A 15183-nucleotide genomic window follows, 5' to 3' on the forward strand; every position below is an offset into this window, starting at 1 on the left:
TGGAGCGGTGAGGGAATTCTGGGATGTAAAAAGGCGTCTCGTCATCCACTAGAATGCCCAGCTAGTGTTGAGATAAACTAACCAGTGGGTATCTGCCTGTGAGAAAATGGGAAACGGGGGGCTCTGGACTCAACGTGTCTGTCATCGCCAGCTAAGAGTAAGTGAAGTGACTGTGACAGTGCCCAGGCCACGGGCATCTACCAGCAGTCCAACTTCAGCTCTCATAGAAAGTGGGCATCACAGCACCCTAATATGTTCAGAGACGTCACCACAGCACGAGTGGCAGAGAGGGCACAACAATTCGGTCAGATCTGCCATCTACAGTCAGCCAGAGGATGGCACTTTCCACACAGGCACCGGATTTGAACCCAAATTTATTTATTAAGTGCCATCAGAGCAAAGTGACCAGCAGTGACCAACGGTCAATTCAAATAAGTGCCGGAAGAAGATGGCAGTGAAGACAGAAGTCATCCTCATGGCACCTCGCCCACGGGCACAGGCTCCGTCTCGTTCAGCACACACGTGCGGGTGATGGCCTCCGTCACGGCATACGGGTCACAGTTGGCAGCAGGGCGCCGGTCCTCAAAGTAGCCACAGCCACCTTTTCCAACATGCTGGGGGATGCGGATGCTGGCATTACGGTTGTCGATGCCAGCAGAGAACTCGTGGATGCTGGAGGTCTCGTGGGAGCCAGTCAGGCGGCGGGAGTTGTCGGCGCCCCCTTTAGGGTCGTACATGCGGATGTGATACGAGTGTCGCTTGCTCAGCTTCTCGATGGCCTCCTCGATATGCCTGGAAACAAAAAGAACAAATCGCCTGCCCTGAGTGATCTGCCATCTCCTTGGCACAGCCCACCCTGCCACAAGGACGGCTCACTTACTGAAGTCCCCCCTGGTTACGCATGGCCTCCGTGCTGAAGTTGGTGTGACACCCTGCTCCATACCAGTCACCCGCAATCGGCTTGGGGTCAAGCGTGGCCACCACCCCGAAGTCTTCACAGACACGGTGCAGCACGAAGCGTGCCATCCACAGGTGATCGCCCATGGCAATGCCCTCGCAGGGCCCCACCTGGAACTCCCACTGAAAGGACACGGTTATTATAGCGCCTTTCGTGGACAGACCCCCATTTACTGACTTCATGAATTGGGGCCAGCAGAGGGCGCAATGGCCTAGTGCCCACCAACACATACCTGAGAGGGCATGGTCTCTGCATTGGTGCCAGTGATCTTCACCCCAGCATACAGACAGGCCTTGTAGTGGCACTCAGCGATGTCTCGGCCATAGCTTTTGTTGGTGCCCACGCTGCAGCTACAGAAACCTGCTGAAGAGGGCAACAGTGAGATCGGGCAATGCCAGTGGAGGACCAGACACCTGTCTAATATTAAAAGGTGGCGCAGCTGACCCTCAGGTCCAGGGAAGCCATTCTTGGGCCAACCAAAGGGGTGCTTATCGAGGTCCAGCAGCGAGTATTCTTGCTCCATGCCAAACCAAGGGTGGCTGTGCCCGGCCTGCTCCATCACCTGACGGCAGCTGTTGCGCAGGTTGGTCTCTGGAGGATCAAAAGCGGGCATTAGTTTGTCAATCAGGGTGGGGGGCCACACACACACACACACACACACGTGTTACCTGCTGGCTTGCGGTTGTGCCTGAGCACCTCGCACAGCACCAGTTTGTTGGGGTCCAGCGTGAAGGGGTCCCTGAACAGGCACACGGGCATCAGGTACATGTCGCTGTTGGAGCCGTCCGGCCAGTAGACACTCGAGCCAAAGAAATTCCACTCGGGAACATCTGAGGGCAAATCAGCTCAGTCAGAATGTGAGAATTGTGCCCAACTCGTGCCACCCGAGCACCACCAAATACCTTCAGCGTTACCTTCGATGCCCTTGGGCTCCGAGTCCAGGGTCCTTGTCTTGCAGCACAGTCCTTCTCCGGTGCCATCGATCCAAATGTAGGTGACCTGCACCTTGTCCCCCTGCGGTAGGCACATGTACTTGTCCCGCACGATCTTACTGAGGTCGGAGCTGGCAGACATGGCACTTGACATGGTGATGGTGGGACTGAAGGGACAAAGATGACAGATTAAGAATTGGCAGTGCCAGGTCTCAGAATGAATCTGAATAAAAGTGCGCTCTTCCCAGTGAATTCTCACACATAGAATATTAGATTTGATGCCCTGCCTTTCATCACCTCAGATCAGTTTAAACACCTCGGGGCGAACAAAACAAAAGTGGCGCCGTCTGCATGGCAAGAATGAAGCAGGACTCGCATAGACGGCCGACCCTCCTTCTCACTCTAGCTGGAAGACTTGACGCTGTTAAGATGAAGGTTCTTCCTAAGCTTCTCTTTTATTTCAGAACATCCCAATACACATCAATCAATCATTTTTAACAAAGAAGACTGAAACAATAACCTCAATTGTTTGGAGCTCAAAACATCCACGTATTCAAAGAGCGGCCCTACAAAGACCAAAGGCAGAAGGTGGCACAGCTCTACCCGACGTTCAGTTTTATTACTGGGCAGCGAACATACAAGCGATAAAAACCTGAACAGCAGTAGATGGACACACACATAGGCCTGGTCAGCAGTAGAAGTGAAGTCCTGCAGGACGTCTTTATATTCCCTGCTTTGTGCCCCAATAAATACGACGTCTCGCCGATGTGCTGATAACCCAACTGCGCTTCACTCACTCAGGACATGCGCCAATGTAGAAAGACGCAGTGAAGCTTCGATCTGTGGCCGTTTCAGACTCCACTCCAGATGAGTCTCACAGTTGAGTCGGATTCCTCAACGAGCGAGACGCCGTCCAGCAGCTCAGGGGGCCGTTCGTTTGGCCAGTTCTCCCCACAGAGCTGAGATGGAGGGTGGACCACCTGTTGACATCTTGATGACAGAAGGTCCCAAGTTGGTGGTCTTTCACAGATGTCTGACCGCTTTGGTGTTGTTTTCTGCTGCTGTTGCGTTCATCTCGAGATGTTCTGCGACTTCTGCAGTTCCTGATATGTCGGTGGGCGACTCACGATTAGCCTTGGTTTACATGGACACCCCCCGGGACTTACCCATGTGACCTCCACTTGTCACTCGTGTCACAAACACAACGGTGGCTCAGGACTGCAGGTCACTTCACAATACTTTAGCAAAGGCCAGGAGCCACTTGGAGAGCTGCACCCCTGCTGGGACCACCATGACTGCCACCTCTGAAAGGGCAACATGGCCAGGCTGAGCCACCCCTCTGACTGTCATGCGAGTCGGTGGGCTTGAGTCCCCCACATGTGGTCTGCTTGAAGATCAGGCTGGACACCAGAGGGGAGGTGCTAAGCCCCTAAAGCCCCTGAATGATGCCACAGACACCGGCGACCATAAATCTTTGCCGGACCAGAGGCTGGCGGTCTTGCCGTTACCCCTAGGAGGGCCACGCCATCCTAACGGAATGGGCACAACCTGCTCCTGAACAAACACGATAGCTGCAAACTCCAACACGGCCGGGCATCCTCAGGGGGAGCTGAGTAAAGGATGAGTCACTTGAACGAGCCCACCAGGGCAGACGAGTCTCAGCGCGTGAACGTCCACATCTGTGCGTGTGCGGAGACGGTGGACGAGAACAGCTTTGGGGGGCCAGCAGGGAGACCCCGCAGAGACCATCATTGCAGTATGTGTCACCTCTCACCTCCCCTGGACAGCCTGGTGTTCTGGTGGTCTTCAGGACTGCCCCCGCCTTCTCTCTCTCATCCCCTCGCTGCACCGCGGTGGTCTTCGTTGATTTCGGGGGTTTCAGGCAGCACTTTGACTCTGACGTCACAGCAGCAGCCAGACTGACAGACCAGTGGCACATGTGCTTGTATAAATGGCCCACCCGGGGGTCCTTGTGCTCTTCTCTCTCCTCTGCTTCAGAAAATGAAAAGCTCAGCTTGTGGCAGCCCCCCGTCAATCACACACACGGTCACACAGTCACCGACTTCAGGGTCGTCAGAAAACCAAGAGAGCTTCTTCTGGGGGTCTCCAGCAGTTGCCCCTGCCTTGTGTCTGGTAGGAGTCGATCTGTCCCACCCAGGCAGAGCTGGGGGGCTATTCTTGCTTCTCTTCAGGCTTGGCCCACCGTGGCCTCAGTTTGGACCCCCGTCTTCTTTGTCATCTCCGAGTGAACCCCCACAGTGCCCTGCTGAACTTCAGCCCTGCGCTTGGCGCAAACACAAACCACGAGCCCCCCGGGCGGCCATTTCAATTGCTAATTCACTTCAACTCAAACATTTCTACTTCCGTTCATTAAAACGCCCAAAACAAAACGGCACAAAACCGACATCCTGTTCCGTGAGTCGGTGGTCCGGGCAGAGTCAGCTGACACAGACACGGGGAGAGCATGCCAACTCCACACGGGCCGCGTCCACAGCTGAAGCCGAGTTCTACCCGCCGATGGCCATGGGTGACACGTTCCGGTTCCTTAATTCTCCAGAAGTGACTTTTCATTTATTGAGACCCACAGTGTGACGAGGGGCTACCACTGTGGCTCACAGCCACACAGACCACCTTCAGCTTGTCTCGATCTGTCGTGTCAGGCCAGGTAGCCCACCATATGTTAAAGTTTTCAATAAAGATTGAAATGGTCGAGCAACGAGGAACCCACAAGCCAGTGAAGACCCCTAAAGTGCCATTGAAGAAGCAGCTCTCTAACAGGTGGGGGTCTTGAACACGGCCCACTCTCGTGCTGCTGTGGTGTCACAGGTCACCCTTAACAAATGTCACCAGACTGTCATGTCGGCACTGCAAACGTCATCCCCTGTGCCCCTCATTATCCCTCCTTGATCCCGTTAGCTGCATGCCCATCTTGCCCACCGTCACGCCATCCATTGTGTTTGGTGACAAATCAGATGGTGGACCTGAACACAGAACTCTCCAACAATCAGGAGTGACAGGTAGTCCGCAGAACACCTTATGGGGGGCTTAACCGAATGAACATTCCAAGAACTGATGAGAAAGGGGGCTGAACGGGGCACCCAGCTGACATTAAAGAGCAACATCACAAAAGAGGCACAGCTGGCATCTGAGTTTGCGATTTTACAAAATGACCCCAGAGTTAGTGAAGTCAGATGCCTAAAAGCAGGTGAGGGTGACACGGAGCAGACGGTGACGTGCATTAGGGGACTCAGGTGGGCATCCCATAGCTCTGCTCACCATGGAGCCTTCGCACAAGGTGCCCACTCTCCAGCACCCTGCTGCCCGCTTCGGTCCTTCCGGTGACAAAAATGAAAAGAAAACTGGGAGTCCTGGCCAACTGACGCGGGTGGGAGGTGACCAGAGCGGGGGTCTCATGGTCTGTCTGATCAGACTGGACGTTAAAGGGCCAGTCAAAAGAAGAGGCCACAAGAAAAGTAAAACGAATCAGAAAGACGAGGCCATGAGGGGCTGACCCCTGTGACCCTTGTGACCCCGTGACCCCCGACTTTCAAAAAGTGAATCAAGTAAACAAGCGCTGATGTCACAGCTGGTCCAGCAGGGGTCACCATCGACACTTCTAGTGACTCAGCATCAACACGCCATCCAACGGGGGTCAAAAGACCCCTTGTTTGTCTGTCCCATGTCACCCCCTTAGCACAAGGGGGCTCCAGCCTTTGGAAGGCGTCACTGAGTTAAACGCTGCACTCTGCCCTTTGATACGCCAAACAAACCAAAAGTTCGGTGAAGCTGACGTCTTCGACCCCCCCCTCCAGTTAGTGCAAATGACGTCGGCCCCCCATGTTGTCCAAACTCACTCTTCACCCAAGTAGCTCAAGAACTTTTTGGTGGACTCGTCACACACGTCCCGCAAACTTCTAAAACCGTCCAGGGGCCTCACGGTGGGACAGGCATAATGGGAGGGCACCCCCCTGAGGACCTCCATGCTCACTGCCCCTTGAGGTGTAGCATCGGCCCAACACGATGGGGTCCACTGCTAGTGTGTCACCTGAGATTGGCGCCACCGCTTCCATAAATCATGAAGAGGAAACTCAAGAACAGGAGAAAAGGACGGTGGTGGGCAGTAGGGGGGTCTGCAATGTGGACTCATGTCAGCCTGCAGGGGGTTAGAAGTCACAAGGGGGTCTTGCACACTCTGAATGGGCGGCAACAGAGAAGGAACAAACGTGCAAATCAACAGTCGTGATAGTGATGGCGGAGTTTGTTGCTGGGACCCCCCGAGTCCCTAAAGTCACATTACGACAATAAGGACGGCTCATCGAATTCCAAGAAGAGTCCAAAGTCAGACATTCGTCTGTCACAACGAGTCGAAGCCATCAGCGGATTAAGTTCTGTGTGGACCACCAGGCACCTTTGCACCGTATAAAGCCCACCTCCTTCTTTAACTCTCTGTCAGCTCCATGGTGGGCATGTGCAGGAAATACTAGACGATGCTTCGGCCCACCCTGCCCTCTGACACCCGTCTGCGGACAAAATCAAATCTGGGAAGAAAAGAAACAGACCTGAGTTTGGAGGGTGGTCTCCTTGTCCACTTTCTCTGCAGACTCCAAACAGGAGGGGTCCCAATGAGCTCTGGATGGAAAAACAAGCGAGTGACGGTCATGTGGGGCGATGACGAAGAGCGCAGGATTGGCGCACAGCTGAGGAGCAAACGCCACATGATGAAGAGCTTGAGTCCACTTTACAAGTGGTGGCTTTCTGGGGGCATCTGCTGTCAACTCCAAATAAGAAATCCTGCTGAGCTGGCAAGTCACTTTAATGACTATGAGGAGGGACACTTCTGTGACAACCAGGAATGAATCCCACAACAAAGAAACCTCCTAAATGACAGCCAATGTCACTTCAGTCCCACAACGTGCTGCTGTGCCAGGCGGTCCGATGACAGGGGCGTCCACCTCTGAGATTAGCCTCGATTTACATGGACACCTGGAGGGCTTCAATACGCGGCATTCACTCATCACACAACGGTGGCCCAGGGACGCCCCAAAGGGACGAGGACACCTGAGCAGAGACCCTTCATGAGTGGCTGGGTGGTCACCTTTGAAAGGGCTTCACAAATCAAAGCACGACCTTCACCTTTAGCAGGGCCAGAGGCCGGTGGTCTCGTCGTTACACCTGGGAGGGCCGCACCACCCTAACGGAATGGGCACAGCCCACTCCTGAACAAACACGAACAATGCCAACTCCAACAAGGCCAGCAGTCTGGGAGCTGAGCAAAGAATGAGTCACCTGAATGAGCCCACCGGGGCGGACGAGTCTCAACGAGTGAACATCCACAGTGTGTGTGTGCGGAGACGGCGGCCACTCAGCTCTGGACATCGACAGCAGACGAGACCCCCGCAGAGGCCATCATTGAAATATGCATCACTCCTCAGGTGGCACTGCACTCTCACACTCACGCACACACACTCACTCACACTCACACACACGCACACTCACACACACGCACACACACACACACACTCACGCTCACACACACACACTCACACACACACACACACACACACACAGTCACACACGCACTCACACACACACACACACACACACACACGCACGCACACCCCACTCACACACACACACACACACACTCACTCACAACACACACACACACACACACACACACACACACACACACACACACACACACACACACACACACACACTCACACTCACACACACACACTCACTCACGCTCACACACACTCACACACACACTCACACACGCTGAGTGGTTTAAATGCTTCACACGAGTCATTAGCGGGTGTAAGGAAGGGCCGTAAGGTGGCACAGTGCAAGTCCTCTCTGTGGAGTAAAATAAATGAAAGCATGAGATGAAGAGAGTGTGTGCGCACTTTACAGAGCAGAGTATATAAATACTAATAATTATAACACCATTACTGCGGTGGGTTGGCACCCTGCCCAGGATTGGTTCCTGCCTAGTGCCCTGTGTTGGCTGGGATTGGCTCCAGCAGACCCCCGTGACCCTGTGTTCGGATTCGGCGGGTTGGAAAATGGATGCATGGATAACACCATTAAAGCTCGAGTGTGTGAGTTTCAATGTGCCAACGTCACGTTCTGCACTGCGTGGTTGAGAGCCAAGGGACTGACGGGTACTAAACGAGGTTTCCCTTTTCTTCTGCTGTGCAGTTCTGTGTCTGCATTTCTCAACATGCAGGACTCTTCCTTTCCCATCAGCACTCATTTCAACGTCCCGTTCTCCTGAATTGCACTCAGTGCTCAGTGACGTCTGTTACACCTGCGACTCAATTGGTTTGCAGCCTGGGACGGGCGGGCGGCGCCGCTGATGACTTTACGACCTGCAAACAGACGGAGACGCCAGGGGACCAGAAACGGCCAAACCAGTTTACAGCTCTTAAAACATCAAAACGGATTAAAGAGTCTGAGCAAATGCATGTACCACATTGACAGCCAGCCAATCAGGTGTGGGCAACAATCATGTGATGCAAAACCCCGCATGTGCCTCGCCTGAGAGTGACGTCACAAGAGGAAAGCAGGACACGCGGGAGCAGCTTCATCTGATCGTCAGCTAAATCAGCGGCACCCGGGGACATTCATCTCTGACGTCTAGTTCTAGAGACTTTATGTACAGTATATATATACAGTATAGTGAGGTTTCTGAATTCTGTTAGGACCCCCCCACCCCAGCAGGATGGCACAACACCTCTGTGGGGGGCTGAATGCCACTGTCCCAGGGCTGCACACACCAATGCTGACGTTTTCTCCCACTGGTGTGGACACAGCTAAAGGGGGGCAGGGGATATGAGGTTTCTGAACTCTTGTAGGACCCCCAACGGGGTGACACACCAAAGCGCGACTGATGCATCTGTGGAGGACTGCTTGTCCATTGCCAAGGCAACCACAGGGTCGCAGCACCGCATCACAATGCCATGGAAACAACTACGAGCCGATCGTGGTGGCGCCTGACGCCGATGGGTGACGCGAGGGACATTATAAATGCAGGGAGCTTGGCTACTGGCCTGGCACCGACGATGCCCGTTGGCTGTGTCTAAATAACTGAGTTCTTTCTGTTTCAAGTTCAATAAAAGCTGCTTCTGCTAAAGGACTGAGACTCGGCCTGGGGTGCGAGACAGGGACTCCCACTTCACAATACATCTCTCCAGACGTAATAAACTCGTAACTTTGTCTTCATACGTATGCAGAGAGACTCAAGTGGTCAAGTGGATATTAAGAGCGCCTGCAGCCATTTGCCCTTCGCTCCAATCTGCGAGGTTTATTAAGGCTGAGGGTGAGAGCTCCGCCCAAACTGTGCATGAAGTAAGGCATTCATTGGCTGACAAATGGCCAATAGCCGAGGACGCTGAGCCCTTGTAGATCATTAGATTCGATTATCTATTAAAGCACATTTAAAACAACAGAGGTTGTGACAATCCCATCATACACAGCGAAAGGCAGAAGAAGACAAGGAGGTCCTAAAAACCTCCATAGAGGATGAAGACCTGATGTGGAAAGGCAAGTCATTCACTCCAAAGCCGTGAAGCAACAACTGGGAAAAGCGCCGTGTCCCCTCGACGTCAGCCAACTGCTAGGAGTCGTCGTCCAGGTGACCTCGGTGCTCTCGTAGGGGTGGAGGGGGTCACAGAGCCAGTGACACGATTTTCAAATCAATCACTGGTAGCCAGTGGAGAGACGCCCACACGGGGGAGACGTGATCCTTCATTAAGAATCTCGCTGATGGCGCCAGCCCCACAAATAAGGAGTTACAACAACCTAACGGAGACGTATAAAGGCATGAGTGACGGTGACCACGTCCTTCTGTGAAAGGAAGCATTTTACTTCAGAGACTTGCCTCAATTTGCCAAACTGGGCTTCACTACCACGGAGATTTGAGCGCCGATGTGGTAGGACCCAAAACAATGAGCTCGGTTTTATTTTCGTTTAACTGTAAGACGTTTTGCGCCCTCCGATATTTAATGTCCTCAAAGCATTTCAACAGCATTTTTACAGATAAAGTGATGTCACCAATAACCCTGAGGTACAGCTGCGTGTCATCACGACGTCACATTTCTAGAAGATGGCCCTCAAGGACAGCAGATAAAGGGGAGCCAGAAGAGAACCTTGAGGGACGCCTTGTGGCTGAGAGGACTTCCCAGACACAGATCTGCCGTTGAGGTAGGACTCGCACCACTTCAATGCACCGCCTTGGATGCCCACTTCATCCTCTGGGCGTTCTAACAGGACTCCATGGTCCACTGGTGTCAACTGAGATCCAGTAAGACTGAGACGGCACAAGTCCAAAGTTCCCAGAACACCATTTGTCACCTTCAGTAAAGCTGAGTCAGTTTTCTAAAGCCTGACTGAAGCACATCACAAGTTGTTCTTCTCCAGAATCCACTTTCTCCATCATAATGGACAGGTATGTGGGATCAAAGGTGGGCTTCTTCAGCAACGGCTCAACAATTACTACACGTTTAAAGGTGTCTGTTGTTAATAACAGCACCCAAAGCTCTGAAAGTGTCTTTAAATTGGCGTGACAATAAGACATCAAGCAGAAGGTTTCATATGCAGGATTATATCAGCTGCGGTGGGCTGGCGCCATGCCCGGGGTTTGTTTCCTGCCTTGCGCCCTGTGTTGGCCGGGATTGGCTCCAGCAGACCCCCGTGACCCTGTAGTTAGGATATAGCGGGTTGGATAATGGATGGATGGATGGATTATATCAGTCAGCTAAGAAGAGTCGCGTAAATTGGCTGTGTGCTGGCATTAGAGGGGCTGGCATCGACCCACAGTGATCAACGCCTAGAAGAGTAATGCCTGGACGAATGGCTTTGGATTTTATTCATAAAATAATTGAGAAACAGCTGACAGGTCTCGGGCACACTCTCAGGGACGCTGCTGGCAGGTGGGTTTATGGTGCCAAGCAGCACCCAGGGTCTTCAGGTGACATTTGCAATTAGACGGGCGATTCTGCTGCTCTCACTGCCTCTTATTAGGACGTCCAGCGAGTTCATAAGAGACCTGCACTTTGTCTTTTGTCCTGCCCGAGCACACAGGTGGCATCACTTAGCCAGGCCTTTACCGGGCTCTCCGTAACTTTAACGGTGCCACCAAATCCAGAGATCGAGAAGCTTAACCACTCACAGAGGGGCTTCTGACACCAGCGGCATGTGACTGTCTAACAGAAGATGTCACAGACTGTGAGCAGCGTGTCAGCCTTTATACTGCGCGAATGGCGCTGTGGTTTAGTGACGCTGATGGGCGGACACAAACAACTGGAAACGATCAGAAATGCCAGCGTCAGGGATCTGCAGGGAGGCCAAGTGTTAGAACTGAAGTGTCCTCCCTGATGTGGGGGGCTTGACGCCACCTGAGTACAATTCAAAGAGGCCACTTTAACCAGGAGTTTTGTTGGACAGCAAACATGAAAGTTCAAATCTCCAGGAATCAGCACAGTGACACCATGAAGGATAAGACCTCCGGGACAAAATCCAGGTGGTCTCTAAACCATGTAGTTAATTTGAAACAGCCGAGCCTCGTCTTCAGTCAAAAGTCAACATTTAAAACGATTCTGAAAAACAGCAGCCAGCCCACCCGCACCTCGACCAGCGACTTCAAACGGAGGGGAGAGAAACGGGGTCTCCAGCAGGAATAGGAAGTTCACGTAAAAAACGTCATTTGGGATCAAAGGTGTGTTGGCTTCATTAAGGCCATCTTCACGGAGCCGTCTGAAGGTCTGTTTGAGTGGTCTTCATCACACGTGGGTATTGTTAGCAAAGTCAACTCCTCCGAAACCCCAGGAGCAGATAAGATGGCAGGAATTTACGGAAGAATATTTGGGCCGCAGAGAAGAAGAAAAAAATGAAATCGCCATTTCCACTTTATTCTCGACATGTTGGCTTTAGTTTGCCATTCCCGTATAGAACATCGCTAAACTTGATCTTAAAATGAATATTTCATTTACTAGATTTTCTCAAACCCCGTTCTAAGTTAATGTCGCACATTAAATGTTTTATATTCGGTGTTCCCGTCCCCGTTCATCGCTACGCGCTTCTTAAACGGACTTCCTCTGCACTCGGGAGGCGCAGGCGGCGATTGGCACACACGACACATTCACTCCATGATATTCCTGCTCTCTGAACATCTACAAGGCCAAGATGAACACTTGATCTCCGATGAAATGCATTAAAACACGTGTGTCACGGTGGCGTGGAGGGGGTTCCTGGTGCCCCCTGGCATGTTTTTCTGGTGGGTTCACTCGGCGTGTTTCGGTTTCCTTTCAGAGTCATGTGGGCAGCGGGGTTCTGTTCTGCCATCTCGCCCCTGCTGCTGGTGTGCGTGTTGCTCGTATTCACCCTGTGATGTGCTGGCGCCCCGTTCAGGATTTGTTACTGCCTGGCGATGCTTGCTGGGATGAACGCAGTCAATGGGCGGCACAATTCAACACGAATAACGAAGATTTCTATAAAGTTCTGAACACTCCATGTTTTAACTTCACAAAGACGTTCATCGTGTGCTGATTATGTGGAGAAGGAAAAAGGAAGGATAGAAACTGCGGGTTTGGTACGTCAGATGGAGACACCGCGCATGCAATAACGAAGCCCCTCAGATGAACATCCATTGAATTCTGTGTTCGTGTCTCCGACCACCAGCTCACAACCGCGTCATTTACACAACTAAACCCATTCATACGCGCAGTTTTGTGGAGCCTCGTCACCCCTGCCATTAAGTTCTCTACGCTGAACGTACACCTGGGGACCCCTTACTGCGAGGGAGCGGCACCACCGTGCATGTTTAATACCTGCTTTAATGTATTTCATCATGAAAATGATATCAAGTGTTCATCTTAGCATTGGAAATGTTCAGAGAGGAGGAACATCACGGAGTGAATGTGCCGATCGCCGCCTGCCGTATGAGGGGCCACACAGGCCATAAATCATATATTTCTGTGTGAACACTATTGGATTATGAATACTGAATATCGGTTTGCATGCATACAATACTGGTGTCATTCATATGAACTATATTGGTTCGTGTCCGTATATTACCCGTTTGTACGTGCATATCACTGGTTTGCTTATAAACTATACTGATTTGCGTGTGTATATCACTGGTTCCAGTACGATTTGTTATTGGTTTGTGAGTGAACTGCATTGGTTTATGCTTGCATGTTATCGGTTTACGTATATATGCACTATATTGGCTTGCGTTCTGTGACGGTCTAACAATGGATTTGCTTCTGCGCTAAATTGGTTTCATGCACGTCTTATACTGGTTTCGTGTGGGTGACCTGACGATTTTGCGCTTGAACTCTATTGGTTGGATGTGAGCACTATATCGGTTATATTGGTTATGCGTGCGCACCCGATCGCAGCTCTCTGTATGAACTCTATTGGTTGTTCACGTGATCGTCAGAGGAAATGGGCGGGGCAAGAAACAGGACCTCAGGGGCCGGTAGAGTCACGGAGTGTGAAGACAAGTGGCTAGGAGACGCATCTGCGTTTAAACGGCACTATTTTTTTTTTTTCCGCACAATACGTTTGCGACAGGACTTGGTGGTAATTATTACAATTTATTACTATTTACCAGAATCTACTCTTGAGTCTGTAATGAACACCAGGCTGAAGTTAGGTACGTATTCGGCCGTCTTCTTGTTTGCTTCCAGGATCACGTTTGCTCGCACCCAGCCTACTTTTTCACACAACTTTTAAAACCAGTTCTTCATTCTGAAGGCAAATTATTCCACATTTACTAACGCCTTTATCCAACATCCAACATTTAGATACTACTGGTTACATTCGCCCAGTGCCCCCCGCGCCGCACAGACGGGTGAAGTGACTTGTTTCTGGTCACATGGTGTCATTATCAGGACTTGAACCCACGAGCTCAGTTTGAAAGTGCAGTCTTAAACACTGCGCCACAATGCTTCACACCTACAACGTGTGTATTAAGTAGGATAATCTAAACTTGTCCAGGACAGATTCCTTTGTTAAAGTTGAGTTTAACATTTTCAACAGTTCAAGTTTTGGTTGAAAATCTGGAATATTTCTTTTTTCAAATAATGGATCAGTTTGCAGATTAATGTACACGCTGTAGAATATTTTGCCTTGCTGTTAATTCAGAAGAAGAAGAAGCTGATTTGAGAATAAGTAGCTGACTGCACGCTTATACTGGATGTGGCTGGAAGTGAATAAAAAGGCAGCTGAATGCGCACCAAACTTAAAGATAATTACCAGCAAACCCTTTCACAAACATACTGTGACGTGCAAAAGTATTCACTCCCCTTGAAAGTTGTCATAATTTTACGCAAGACAAAATATTTGTACACACATTTATTCATTCCGTATTTTTTCTTCTGCTGTAACAAAACATTTCCAAAGTCAAAATAAACCATTTGATGTAGACATTTAATTTTAAAGAAGAACATCTCCAAAGTTGGCGTTTACATAAGTGTTTAAAGCTCCCCAGGTTTACACCGATGACAAATGAATTACAAAGGTGGCAGACAGGTGACAGTCATGTTGAACATAATGAGGTGCTGCTCTTTCTCTCTGGATATAAAAAGCCCCCTTTGTAGGAGTCGTGGTCTTTGGTGGACAGTCACTAAGAACATGAAGAGAGAGGAGCATTCTGCTGATGTGAGAAACAAAGTTATTGAAATGCACAAGGCAGCAGGAAAGGACTATAAAAATATCAAGAGTCTGATGTCCCATTGCGCACTGCTGGGTCCATCATCAGAAAGTGGAAGGTCCATCACAGCACTGAGACTCTTACTAGAACAGGCCGTCCCTGAAGACTGAACATCAGAGTTAGACATCAACTGGAGAGAGGAGACTAGAAATCCAACCGTCACTCTCAGATGTTTGCAGTGCTTTGTGGCTGAAACTGGAGTGAAGGTGCAGGGGTCCACAATTTCAAGAGCTCTCCATTAAACAGGCCTCTACAGGAGGGTGGCAAGGAAGAAGCCATTCCTTAAGATGGTCCACATAAAAGCACATGTGGCGTTTTTCCAGTTAAGATGTGAGGAGAAGGTTTTATGGTCAAATGAAACCAAAACAGAACTTCTTTCTCAGACTTCAAAGAGGTACAGATTGTGTGGCGTAAAACAAACACTGCCCATGCCACAAGAAACACCAGGCCTACAGAGGAATACGGTGGTGGCAGCATCTTGCCATGGGGATGTTTTTCATGTGCTGGGACTGAGAATCTCGTCAGAGTTGAAAGGACAATAGATGGGCACAAATACCACACAATACTGCAGG

At 50.9% G+C, this 15183-nt stretch overlaps 1 protein-coding gene across 2 annotated transcripts; it reads right to left on the bottom strand.

Annotated features, from left to right (window-relative positions):
- Positions 1-356: 356 nt before the first annotated feature.
- LOC120522312 (glutamine synthetase-like) lies at positions 357-7325 on the bottom strand. Of its 2 annotated transcripts, none has more exons than XM_039743345.1 (7): positions 6450-7325; positions 1873-2057; positions 1627-1788; positions 1403-1549; positions 1191-1321; positions 881-1080; positions 357-792 (listed from the first exon to the last, which is right to left on the bottom strand). In XM_039743345.1, the coding sequence occupies exons 1-7, from the start codon at positions 6605-6607 to the stop codon at positions 474-476; spliced, it is 1302 nt and encodes a 433-aa protein (XP_039599279.1). In that variant the 5' UTR covers positions 6608-7325; the 3' UTR covers positions 357-473. The 2 variants fall into 2 exon arrangements, with proteins under 2 accessions (XP_039599279.1, XP_039599280.1); XM_039743346.1 differs by having other exon boundaries at positions 1191-1318; positions 6450-7324.
- Positions 7326-15183: the final 7858 nt, after the last annotated feature.

The sequence above is a fragment of the Polypterus senegalus genome, unplaced genomic scaffold (genome assembly GCF_016835505.1).
Source record: "Polypterus senegalus isolate Bchr_013 unplaced genomic scaffold, ASM1683550v1 scaffold_6031, whole genome shotgun sequence".
In the NCBI taxonomy this organism is placed as follows: domain Eukaryota; kingdom Metazoa; phylum Chordata; class Cladistia; order Polypteriformes; family Polypteridae; genus Polypterus; species Polypterus senegalus.

Coding starts and splice junctions, on each gene's coding strand:
- LOC120522312 (XM_039743345.1), bottom strand. CDS start 6,607: ATGTGGCGTTTGCTCCTCAGCTGTGCGCCAATCCTGCGCTCTTCGTCA. Junction 1,789..1,872: donor GGAGCCCAAGGGCATCGAAG/GTAACGCTGAAG, acceptor ATTTGCCCTCAG/ATGTTCCCGAGTGGAATTTC. Junction 1,081..1,190: donor CAGAGACCATGCCCTCTCAG/GTATGTGTTGGT, acceptor GTGTCCTTTCAG/TGGGAGTTCCAGGTGGGGCC.